Source organism: Guyanagaster necrorhizus (genome assembly GCF_019112545.1).
Source record: "Guyanagaster necrorhizus MCA 3950 unplaced genomic scaffold BT62scaffold_17, whole genome shotgun sequence".
Classification (NCBI taxonomy): Eukaryota; Fungi; Basidiomycota; class Agaricomycetes; order Agaricales; family Physalacriaceae; genus Guyanagaster; species Guyanagaster necrorhizus.
In genome coordinates, this window is record NW_025064896.1 from 72,719 (window position 1) to 85,513 (window position 12,795).

A 12,795-nucleotide genomic window follows, 5' to 3' on the forward strand; every position below is an offset into this window, starting at 1 on the left:
TGCATTTTTATCTGTTCGCATGATTTGAGAGACATTAACTTAATTATTTCACATGTATCTGATGCATCATTTGAACCAATATATTCTAGGAAGACAGCCAATAGTTTGTGTTTCAATTGATGTTTCTGATTTTCTGTAGATCATGAAACTACCCGTGGTTATCTCCCCAGCCAGTAAGTCAGAAAGGAGTTCAAGTTGGGTTCAGCGTCGTGAAGTGTGTCTCGGTAGCTGACTAGTAATCAGCATGCATGACCATTGATGAAGGTATGAATCCTTCAGGTTCGGGACCCATTGGATGTGCAAAGGATGCAACTATGTATTTTATTTTTCCAAGTGGAGAAGACTACAAGCCTGGACATTGGTGTATAAGCCAATAGTTTGCACGAGTGGTCCATGGCTGAGCTTAAGTGGCAGGATATCCAGATATTTCCCACGGTCTTCCTCTTTTGCACCGTCAACGAACGGACCGTCTGCTTTGCCCAACTTGTCTCGTCGCGTGTCATCAACACCATACCATGAATTGTAGAGGAAAATACACGGGAAGCTTGATACGGATGGTCAGTGTGTTCGATTGTATGATGATTACATGTTGAATCAGGGTACAATGGAGCAGCATGGATAACCAAGTCTGTTCAAGGTCCCAGGTATGTTTCTTGCTTGGGGGTGGCTCTACTCAAGCTAACCTTCGATATAGGAATATGATATCTCGTTCGTGCAGAGCCACTGTCTCTTGCTGCCCTATAACCCATGAATAATACCGCGTCAGCCGAGAAAGCCCCGTCTTCCATCCTCGCTGTATCTTGCCTCTTTATGTCATATCCATACACCTGAGGTCTGAGGTCTCAGGCAAGAGACAAGTCACTGGGCTCTGTCAGATCTGAAAAAGGATCAGACGATCAATCTTCAGTTTCAGCTTTTACCGCCGTGACCGTTGGAAGCGATACTAAAAGACGTTAATGTGCATCACAGCAGTGCGGCCGCTGGCTTGCCTCTTCCTAATGCTTTCTGAGTTAAGCAACGGGTCCAAGCCGTGCGTGTAAACATTGACACACCTCCTCAAAATCAATCTGAGCAGGAAAAAAAAACGCGTCAAACGCATCCAACACGTCTCTGAAGACAGTGATCGGAATTTGAATCATCGGGCTGGAGCTGGCGTCACCGCCTCCTCCAAAACACAAAATTGCTGCAATCGAAAACGCCTCAACTAACTGCAAGACGCCAATGGTTAAATTTGAGGCTTTCTTGAGGTTACAGTATGCGTTATGCAACTGAGCTACTAATTATGGATCCCTTCCTGGATGTAAAATTACAAAAACACACTAAAAACTCAAGCAGGCCCACTGGTGTCCGCCCCTTGTTTCGCATCCTGGACCTGACCTTCCACATTCACATGAAACAGCAGCGTGGCTGGGAGAAGAGGGCACTAGAAGGATATAGGAATGAGAAATTACGAAATCAACAACACATAGATCACGCATCGTCAAAGCCGTGTGACGAATTACGACTTGCCTCTTATTCGTCAATTGCTGGTATCCTAACTAAAAGAACCGAGATTAAAAAAAATTTTTTTTGATGAGGGTGGGATTCGAACCCACGCCCTTTCGGACCAGATTTGTACACTGAAAGAGAGTAGAACACCCAACCTTAGTCTGGCGCCTTAGACCGCTCGGCCACCTCACCACATAAGCAATCTGCCAACAACATCCATGTTTTTCTTCGTCCTGGTGTCACCCTCATTTTATCTCCCCACAGGTGTTTCCATCCTCCTGTAACAGAAAAACAGATGCACATTAAAAAAAAGACAAACTGTTGGAGTAGTTCTCTTTCATACTCTCACTCTCAATGTTGCAGCTAATTTCAAACTTTTTTAAAAAAAAAATCAGCACTTTTATAATTTTAAAAGGTGAGAAGACAAAAAGCTCACAGTCATCAATGAGGGAGTCTTTTGAAATGTGCTCATCTGAATTTATTGCTCATGATAGTCACATCATTGAGAGTAGACTTAAAATAAAGGCAAACTTTTACATCCAAATGATATCATGCAATGACATGTTAGTAGTGATGTCAGTTCTGTAGCCTGAGAGTACAGTAATAAATTCTAATCAGTGTCCTGAATTTATCAAGCCTATACCAGTACATATCAGTTTTCCATTGCCTGTTAGAAAATGATAAGAAAACAGAGCTGACATATGAAAACAATAATATTTCTTATATATTAACATGCTCTCAATGTGTTCATATGTGTAATTTTGTGAAATATGATGATACATTAATTGTATCCAAGTCTACTACATGCATAAAGGAAAATACAACTAGCATGCAATGAAATGAGACTTGTTATTATATCTGGCTTGAGTGACAATTGGTGAAGTGTATGGCTTAGCAACAGAATGATACTGGTGGAATCACACTACATGTGAAGTCTCAGTACTTGGCACTAAATGCACTGATACAAGGCTAGAGATGCATACTAAAAATACAAAGAATATAATCAGAACTATAATTAGAACTTCACATCATATTAATCAATGATGTGTAGGCAGTGATATACCAAAAGACATACTCTAGACTAGAGAAATAATGTATGGCAATATAAGCTTGGATAATCAGCCAAGAGATATGAGGAGGAGGAGTACTGACCATAAGAGAAATCTGGTAGTCTGAAATAGAAACCATGCATGGTCTAATTATTCTAAGGAGACAAGGAAGACAAAGAGACAAGTAGACAGACTAGCTGAGCTAGCTGATGTCAAATCACTTGGAAACAGCAGGCCTGGTCTTGAGTTAAAGCAGAACATATGCATCAAACTGTGGCACAAGCAGGAATGTTTTATGCAGGACTCCAAGATAGAGTTCTGGATGTTAACAGTACTATATTAGGTTGTATTAAAGTATACTATTGTAGAATAGTTAAATACCATAATGTAAAAGTAGGATACAAGTTTCAGACCTCTATTGTTGCAGTGTAAAGACATGATGTTCTTGCACTCCAGCCTCTGGAATTAGTTTGTAACTTCAGATGACAGAATAAACATATATTGATATCATTTCTATAGGATCAGAGGCATTGTCATTAGACAATAAGTAGTTGGTTTGAGGCACCAAAACAATGGCTTGGTTTGAGATCACCAAGGCTTTCTATATAGTATTTAAGTCAGTAGTATACAGTGATATACTCTAGTCTCAAGCTAGATCAATATGCTGATCAAATTCCTAAGCTCTTAGTGTGACTACCACTTCAGTACCAACACTGGCAGTCATAGTCTATCAATCTCTATACCTTCTTTCCCTTATCATCATCCTATACATTCTCATCCTCATCCCTTTTCTTTACCTTCAGTTAGTGTTGGACCCTGGGAGTTGCAGTTGCAGTGCATTGCATTTGTGATTGTTTGGTTGTTGCCTGACAATTTTCAAGTGATTTGAGTATTATGCAAGGCATCAAAAGCTAATGTGAGACTCTAGTCTGATTAGGTAGACAGTTTTGACTTGCACTCTGGCCTGAGAATAAGAGAGTAGTGTCTGGAGGACACTCTTCTGAGTTTTGAGATACTTGTGATGCAAGACACTATAGATAGCAGAGGTTGAAATCCTTTGGATCTGTAGACAGCATTTTATTGTGTTTTGTGTTTCTCTGGATCACATAGGTTTGAACCTGTGGGTCTACAATTGGTTTAGAAACTTGCATGCATAGGTTCAAACCCTGTGGCTCTTGTATACATATTTATGAAGTGTTTCTGCTTAGAATGCAAAGTTTTGAGTTGGGTATTGTGTGTGCTTGGAGTTTGTTCTGAGCATTGCCTGGGACTTATTGAGAATTTTATGAAAGCATTTTGAAGTAGTGTGTTGTGTTACAATATCCTTGTCTTAAGGCCTAGTGACATCTGTCACTCCTCTTGTTACACAAAAGCTTTGGAACTTTGATGGATCTTGGCTGTATACACATGCAATTGCTACTTGTGTACTGTGGATTGTTGAGGATATGATTGTGTTAGCTTCTGCTACTCCTATCACATTAGAATCCCACAATGAACTTAGAGTGTTGTGTGTATGTGTTGGTGTGGATGTGATCAGTGTATAGTTCTACACTGTATTAGTTTCTAGCTTGCACATGCAACTACTTCTTCAACTTGTTGAAGTTTACATGCACATGTGCAGCTTCTCATCTTGGCTACCACAAATGGGAGTCACTGTTAATTTCATCACCTGTGCCAGCATTGATAAGTAAGGAAATACAAAGGGTGCAGTTGATTTCTCTGCTCTGAAGAGATCTGTGACTGATGCCATTAAATTAAGAGGTCAGAGAGAAACAACTTGAAGAAATAACTGGGCTTGAAATGCAAAGCAAAAAAAATGCATCATTGAAAGCTGACTGGTATTACATGTTTATGGGAAAAAGATGACTACAGTTTAAGCAGGAATGCAATCCAGTTTATGTATCCTAATAGCCAGTCAGAGCGGTCAACGGAACTAGAAAACAATTGAACTCACCTCCTCTAACCTCGGGCTCCACAATCTGAGGAAACGATTTGCACAGACGAGCAAAAACCATGCAAAAATACATGCACCACAAGCAACCTCCTTGCGGGGGCTACACTTGCACAGCTTCACATCGAACCTCTCACGCGCCGCCCATGCATCCGACGCGACCATCACGTTCCTCTTGAACGTAATCCCCCCATCCACCTCATACCTGACGTACCCTACACCGAGCACTTCCTTCCACATATCCCAGCCTTCCACACCGTACATCTCCAGCAGCTGTTCGTTCTCATGGTCGTTCTGGAACACCACCGCGAGGTTGTCCCGCACAGCCTTCACGTCCATGTAGACGAAGCGGTCCCAAGGCTGACGCACCTTAGCGAGGTCATAGTACGGTGGGTGGGTGGCGGCGAGTTCTAGAGCCTCACGGAGTCGTTTCATGGCGGTCGGCCGGTCCTTCTCCTCCCAGGCGAGCAGCCCGAGCGTCAGCCCCGCGCTGATTTGCATGCCCTTCAGGTAGAGCCTGGCTTTCTTGGTGAAAAAACGAGGGTGGTCCTGCGTGGTGGAAGTGGGACGGAAGCTGCAGAGCAGCTTGTATGCGTCCGGCGAGTTCTCTGTAACGCGAGCCGGTTAACAGACGGCGAGCCAGGCAGAAAAAAGGGGCATTTTTCATTGGATGTACGCACCCCTGGTCTTACCCAGCGCTGGGTCCCTGAACAAAGCAATAAAGTTCCTCCATGCTGCGCCCAGAGTCTGCGTCGGAAAGATATCATCAGGAAACGCGTCGCTAGATATGGGTAACCGCCTCATAACGTTCTCATCCCTCACGATCTTCATGATAGCTTTCTGGTAGCGCTCAAAGGCCCCATCGGCATCGCCTCGGGCGTACAACGTCTGAGCTTGACGGAACAGATTCCAGCCGGTGGACATGGTAGTATAGGCAAGGTGGTGATCGTTTTGAACAAGAGGTGAAAAATATAAATAGAGATTGAGAATGAGAATGACGGCCTGAAGATGCCGGCTATTAGTGGTTGGTAGGGATGTGCCGGGCGAACGAACCAACAGACGATTCATCGTAACATCAAGATCAATCATAAATGGCTTATTAATTTCTTCAAGCTCTGCGAGAAGAAAGCCACTGAAGGTGAAAACTCGTATTCAATTATCCTAACTCGAATAAATTCGTACATGCAAACATTGTTATTATTATATCAGTGCTTCAGGACGGGCACTTTGCATCTGTATACATGGTCGCATCCCCCGGACCGTACTGTAGCGGGTTGCATCCAGGGAGCTTCGCGAGCGTACCCTCCGTATCCTCATTGACCACCGAAGCGATTCTGCACTCATTAGCGGTATCAGCGCTGATGATACCGAATACCGAGCAAGCGGTGAATACGCCTAGACGAGATACGAGTGAGTATCAATCAATCGCTTTCGAGGGGTCACGCTGAATCCCTCTTACCATTGATAGTATCGTTATCGGGGTTGTTGCAGTTGTCGGTCGCATCTTGAAGAGCGCTTTATGACGACGAGAGAGGACTGGTTTAGACGGAGAAGAAAAAAAAAATCATATACTCGACATCCCATCCGCTCTGGAAGTCGCCGTGCCATCCGTATCCCGTTGGGTCGCTATATTGAATTATACAGGTAAACAAGCGGACCGTTAACCGAATACCGGAACTGAACATACCCATGAGCCTGCGGGAAAAGAAACAGCGTCAGCTCAAGCAAAAGACAGTAAAAGACACATACATAAACAAACGGCCATCCGTCACTCTCGTTCCATCTCCCGACAAAGTCGTGGATATTCTACGTAATCTTGTAGAAAAGCTTCATGAGGCCCACGGGGTGCGTATAGGGGCAATCGCCATTATCGAGCTGCGATAGGTACGTGACGTGGGATTTATGGTCCGCACTGTCCACATTCTATCGTGAACCCCATTCAATGCTCGGTGGAAAAAAAAAGAGAGAGAGGGAGATATAAGTATATACTGACAACGCCGTCCCAGCACCTGGGGAAATGCAACCTAGATTAGAGCCCGGCCTCACAGTCCAGGCTATTCTGGGGCTTCCGTGCAGTTTATGGCTCCTGACAACTATCAACGATGTGAAGACATAAATTTTCATTTTCATTTTATGAAGAGTCCGTATGTAGTATCTTTCCGTCAAACTCGGTGATACTTACTTGGCCATAAAAAAAACTGCCACTTCATATTCCAAAGCACAGGCTAGACCAACTGTTCGCTGTTTTCTTCATTACATCTGGGTAAATCAATTAGATCACCTTTCAATCAAGAAACCGGTTTCCCTCACAAAAAGTCTTTTGCCATCAGAAGTCAGCAAGGATATGAAGTTGGGTTCAGTGTCATGCAGTGTGTCTCAGTAGCTGACTGGTAATCAGCATGCATGACCATTGACAAAGGTATGAATCCTTCAGGTTTGGGACTCATTGGATGGAAGGATGCAACTATGTATTTTCTTTTTCTAAGTGGAGAAGACTACAAGCCTGTATGTCAGTGTACAAGCTGATAGTTTGCACAAGTAGGCCATGGCTGAGCTTAAGTGGTGGGATATCCATTCCTCTTTTGCACCATTGACAAATAGACCATTTGTTTTGCCAGACTTGAGAGTCAAGGATTTCCTCAATTTCATAGGATTCTTCACTGTTGACTAGGTTGGGTGCTGGCAGTGGAGGTCATTCTTGATTAGGAAATATGGAAGGCACATAGGACATTAGAAGGATTTCATTGAAAATCAGATGGATTTTCCACCCAGCAGGTAGTTTGAGTTTGTAGGCAGAAAGGCTGATCTTGGCAATGACTTTAAAGGGACTGGTGTGTTTATCAGATAGTTTCTTTTTGGGTTGTGGAAGATAAAGATTTGTGATATCCAGCCAGATCTTGTTGCCTGGTGAGTATACAATAGATGAGTTTTTTCTTCTGTCATACTGTGCCTTTCTAAAGCATTTGAGTTTTCTTGTGTATGGTTTTCTTTTTTGAGCAGTGAATATCTGTTTCTGGTATCTGCAGGAATGGTTTTAGTAGATACAGTGTCTGGTTTGGAATGCACTAATTTAGTATCATCTGCTTTAGTCAAAAAAGTGTCTGAAACCCACCTGCATACATGTCAAGGAGTTACTTGCCAAAATCCTCCTGAGATTCAATTCCTTCTTCTTTCCTTTTCTTGTCTTCAATAGCTTGATCCAATTCTTTCTATGCTTTTCAACTGGCCATTTCTTCCTGATACATCTGACTTAGTTATTTCTATTCATCATCTGAAAACTTTATTTCACAAATATTTTGTGTGGCAGGAGACTGACTGCTTGACACAGCATTTGGGGCAGATCTTTGAGGCTGAGGTTTATGGGGTTTTGGGCACACATAAGATAAGTGCCCTTTCTCTCTGCAATTAAAGCACTTTTCTTCCTTTCAGAGTGCATCTATGTTCATTAGCTGCCTCTGGCTGCCATACACAGCTCCAGTTCTAGTTCTCTTGTCACTCATAGTCATTACCTTTGGAGCTGATCCACCAGTAACAGTCTTTCCTCCACTTGTAGTGGCTTTTGCTTCCTCATGACCAAGAGTGTTGACTTGATACTTATAGTCCATCTGCAACATCCTTCTTTTCCACTCATTATAAGTGGAGGGAAAATTATTATCCTATGGAAAATGGTATTGTGGAGATTAGATCAGACCACATTCTTGATCTGCTCCAATATGGTTTTGTGATTGTGCATCTTTCCAGCCTGATATGCTAACTCTTTGAATTCTTGAAAGAATTTTTTGGCATCAGTGAAGTTGGCCTGTTGTAAGGAATGCCACTTGGCAGCATGAACCTTTTGTTCTGCATCTAGCTTGAATCATTGTTGTATAGCTTTTTTGAACTATGAGTAGGAGGGATATCTCCACTGTCCTGTAGTCAGATCATAAAAGTACTGTTCCTGTAAGCTCCACCATTCTTGTGCTGTGCCTTCAAATCAGGTTGTACAGAATATTACTCAGTGAGAGCTGAATCTGGTGGGGCTCATGGAGAAATAGATGCTGTACATCTTGAAATATGCTTCACATTGTTGGAAAAAGCATTTTAAGTCCAGGCTTTCTCCTTTGAATGGTACTAGCTCATGGGCTATAGTTGGCTTTAAATTTCCCCAGAGCTTCATGATTTCAGGCTCTCATGGAGGTGGATTGTCAGGTGGTGGTGGCAGTAGCATTGATGGTAGGACTGGCTTTTTGGGCCTAGGCAAGGACTGCAGCCTCCAGTCATACTGAGGATGGTCCAGCAGTTCTTCAGAGGATGGGGGAAATGGTACTGCCAGCTCTTCCCTCTCTTTTTTTTTGCCAGAGGATGCTGATAGAGCTCGAGGTCCAGCATCTTCAGACTCTACTCTAGCAAATAGATGGATGGGTGCAGCTGAGACTTGCTGAGGAGTCTGCTGAAAAGGGTTTCAGCTTTTCCAACTGCTTAGACTGCTTTATGCTGACAATAGTCATTTGAGCACATAGTAAAGAGAAGGAAATGGGGGTTTCCAGCACCCTTTAGCATTCTGTACTACTTCTGCTACCCTAGTTTCTGCCCATGCTCTGTCCACTAGATCCCTAGCATGCTCTGGCAGTGTAAGATATTGGAGTCCTTCACTGGTACCTAACCAGCAGATGTCTGCTGTTTGCCACTCTCTGAGCTGCTGGTAATATCCAGGCAGATTTTTCTGCCACACAGGTTCACCAGTTGAGGATGTATTTATATCTCCTGTTTAGCTCATATGAGTCTACTGTTCCTGATTCAGCAGACTGGAGCTCACTCCCTCTGAGGCTGTATGCATCAACTCTGAGGATGATCTGACTGATGTTCTGCTCTTGAATTGAGGGGCTTTGGGGCAGGCTGGCCATGAGACTGGACTCATCTACCTGCTTAGAGTAAAGTCCAAATAGAGCTCCTGGTATATGCTCTTGGTAGTAATCAGTGGTAGGGGTGATCATGTTTCTAGTTGGGAGTTGGCTTGTATGGCCATCATCCCTTTGTACTGACTCTCTCTTATCAGAGGTGGCCAGTTGGATGACAAGAGAGAGAGGTTCAACTCCTTCTCTTCTACTTTGTATACTTTTGAATCCTGAAGATTGAACAATGTAATCTATGCTGCTGGTGTCTGTAGATTCTGGAGCTGATGGCTGGATAATGATGCTCTTCTGACTTGAGAGTATGTAGGATGCTGGTTGGAGGGCTTAATGAAGGAGATCCACTCTTCATCAGCTCTGCCACTCCTCCGGTTCTCTCCTTCTTCTTTATTCTCTCAGTAACCTTATGATATAGTATTCAATAATTCCAGTTACTGTGATGAACAGGCAAGCACCTACAATAGAGATAGTGATGATGTTTCCAAGTGTGAGTTTTATATACTAGTTCTTGGAAAAGTGCTGTCAGACCAAGGCATGTGAAGTCTTGAGCTAATTGTTAGGCCTCTACTAAACACTCACAAATGTCTAGCACTGCTTCTGCTAGGGTCTGATTCTAGGTTCTGAGTCTAAGTTTGATTTTGGTATAGAAGTATAATGAGAATGACAAGATAGGCAATAAGGATTTTATAAATAGGGATAAAGGGTTGTGGCTGATAGACATAGTCTGCTATGGTGGCAAGAGTATTCACATCAGATAGTCAGAGAGTTTAGCAGATGTATTAAACCTTAGCTCAAGACTGGGGTATATCAGTGTGTACTACTGCCTTATATACTGTTGAAAGAATCCTATACTCTACAGGTTATTATTGTCTGCTTTCTATACCCTCTGCTCATTGTCTGAGATAACAATGACTGTGCCCTTGTTTTTGTTTCTTATTGTTGCTCTGCTATACCATTGCTATAGTGAGTTCTCCATATGCCACAGTTCCTATTGTGTTCAAGATGTGGAATGGTGATAGTTACCACATTGTTCATTGTCATCTTATTGTGCATCAATGAATAAGGTGTAGCTATAGTGTCATCATGTCTTTATCATTTTTTGTAAGATCAGTCTGGGGTCAGAATTGATAAGCATCTGCTTACTAAGTGTCAGCAGGTCATTATTTACAGGCAAAAATTATAACAGTAATATTACTATATAGATGATAAGTAAATACAGTCAAAGATAGATAAGTATAGAAAGTACTCATATCTCAGTGTTGTAGTTGAAAGCTGAGATGTGCAGAACAGTGTGACATGCTGAAAAAGAAAGAAATATCAAATAGATAAGTGAACATGTTCATATTGTACTATTCCTGTATCTAACATGTGTTATGAATGTATGGTGTTATGCGCATATATGTCAAACACAGTGTTCTTCACATGCATGTCATATCTGTAGTTCCATGTGATTCTTGTTCTTAGTGTGCAAGCTCTGTGCTGTTGTCTGTGCATTCAGTGTCAAGTACTGAAACTTCCTGTATAATGTGACTCTTTGATATTATCCTGAAGCTAAGTCATGTACTTTACCAATTGTCACTCAAGCTCATTATAGCTAGCCTTTCTTTTATTGTGCTCTAGCTCTATTTTGCTTCACATGCTTACTAGTACTTTTGTACTTAGCATGTATTACTGTATTTCACAAAATTACATGCATAGACATGTTTAGAGTGTGTCACTGTCCCACTGGTATCAGAGCAGACCTGGTGGCACCAATAGTGCTGGTGGCTATAGCACAACAAAAGAATACAATTTGTAGGATCAAGATCTATCTGTCTTAGGCACTCTGAATTGAATATCATTCCTGTCTTCACTTTGAAGCACTCTGAAATCATCTATCACAAAGAAATTCATGATAAGAAATAGTGCATTAAGTTCTTCACAGAACTGCCTCTGACATCTATTGTAATGTAATCATTAGGGAGGGGCCAGTGTTAGTTAAGAGTGGAGGAAAATCACATACCACAGTGGCATCCTTTAGCAGCAGAAGATCATTCTATGAGGATCTGGAATATATAGTGATGCAAACTGAAAATTCACCACAAACCAAACCTGCTCAACATCAGTGGATCATGCAAAAAATGATGAATAGAGCTTTTCTATCTTCTCCAATAGTTTTTCATCCTCTAGACATCATTCTATCTATGGCTCTATTCTGTGTACATTCCATGCTCTATGCAAGATGGAATTAGTTGTATTCATATAGAAGTTCAGTGATGATAACTTCAGTATATGCAACAGTGACTCTCTTGCACTTGGTCTCTTCCATAGATTCACTTTGAACTTTGCTCAATGTTCATCCAAAGACACTGCATGTCAAAAGGTCTGAATGATCATATTAGAGGTCACAAAAGGTAATTCCTTTAGGATGAGCTCTACTGAATCAAATTTGTCTCTGTTTGTAAATATCTAACATCAGGCATAGGAACAGGAGTGATAAATAGCTCTTATGCATCATACTCCTATGAATTATATTGGAATTTCAATACAGAGTGCCTTTTTGAAGGCTGTAGACTGTGACCATCCAATATCATCTGCCTGGGTGTATATTTTGTATGCAAAAGAGACTTGTTACCAATTATCCAGCAGTAGTAAGCCTTCTTTGTGAATCATCCCAGTGAGACTGGCCATGACATCAAAAATATGGTCTATAACATGAATGAGTGATTGATACTTTATACCTCCTAGTTGTGTATGCCCCACATGAGAAACCAAAGATGCATATGCAATCACCAGTATGATCTACATATTATCAGTACCAACTCAAGACTAACAGTGAATAGAAACATGCAGTTTTGCATCAAGAATTGATAACCATCTAGTTTAAAGGCATCAAGATAATATCACAGTAGATACTAAGGCAGACATTGGTATATCTCTGATATAAGTGTCAATGGTCTAAGCTATTATGATATCCATGGTCTATCTATGATGCTGGAATCAGTTCTCAAAACACAAGCAAGAAACTATATCCTTCATACCTTGTATAGTTTTGATGTGAGAAGGTTTGGACTTTGAGACAGTGAGTAGATAGGTATTCACCCCAGTCTGAAAGATGCATTAATTAACTATGTCCAAGTCATTTATTAAATTCATATCTGATAATAGACCATCTACTTTAATCTATTATCTTTCTTCAGCAATGAACAGAGCTGTATGATATTCAAGTTGTGAATGTCAAACTGATCTCCAATACTGTCAAAGCAGAGCATTAAGTTATGGAATTCATGCTGTGGAGGAATAGTCTTTGGTATACTTTCAGAGACAGGCTATTCAGTTTCTGAATTGACAACAGTCTGTATGATAGACAATGCTGTGAATGTGCATTTGTGATAGTCAGCAGATGCATCTGAAAGTTCCAGAGTCAACATAAGGGAAG

General features: G+C 41.6%; 2 protein-coding genes and 1 non-coding gene across 3 annotated transcripts; all 3 read right to left on the reverse strand.

Moving 5' to 3' along the window:
* Window positions 1–1,570: 1,570 nt before the first annotated feature.
* On the reverse strand, window positions 1,571–1,680 carry BT62DRAFT_t130. Its single transcript has one exon. It is a non-coding gene; the product is annotated as a tRNA-Leu (tRNA).
* Window positions 1,681–4,470: 2,790 nt separating this feature from the next.
* Window positions 4,471–5,412, reverse strand: BT62DRAFT_1028149 (uncharacterized protein; the record flags this gene model as incomplete). Its single annotated transcript, XM_043178308.1, has 2 exons — window positions 4,471–5,062; window positions 5,165–5,412. 2 exons carry the CDS (start codon window positions 5,410–5,412, stop codon window positions 4,471–4,473), a joined length of 840 nt encoding a protein of 279 aa, XP_043038092.1.
* Window positions 5,413–5,701: 289 nt separating this feature from the next.
* On the reverse strand, window positions 5,702–6,698 carry BT62DRAFT_920916 (uncharacterized protein; the record flags this gene model as incomplete). Its single annotated transcript, XM_043184259.1, has 8 exons — window positions 5,702–5,883; window positions 5,948–6,003; window positions 6,061–6,114; window positions 6,176–6,183; window positions 6,238–6,294; window positions 6,331–6,411; window positions 6,535–6,581; window positions 6,671–6,698. 8 exons carry the CDS (start codon window positions 6,696–6,698, stop codon window positions 5,702–5,704), a joined length of 513 nt encoding a protein of 170 aa, XP_043038093.1.
* Window positions 6,699–12,795: the final 6,097 nt, after the last annotated feature.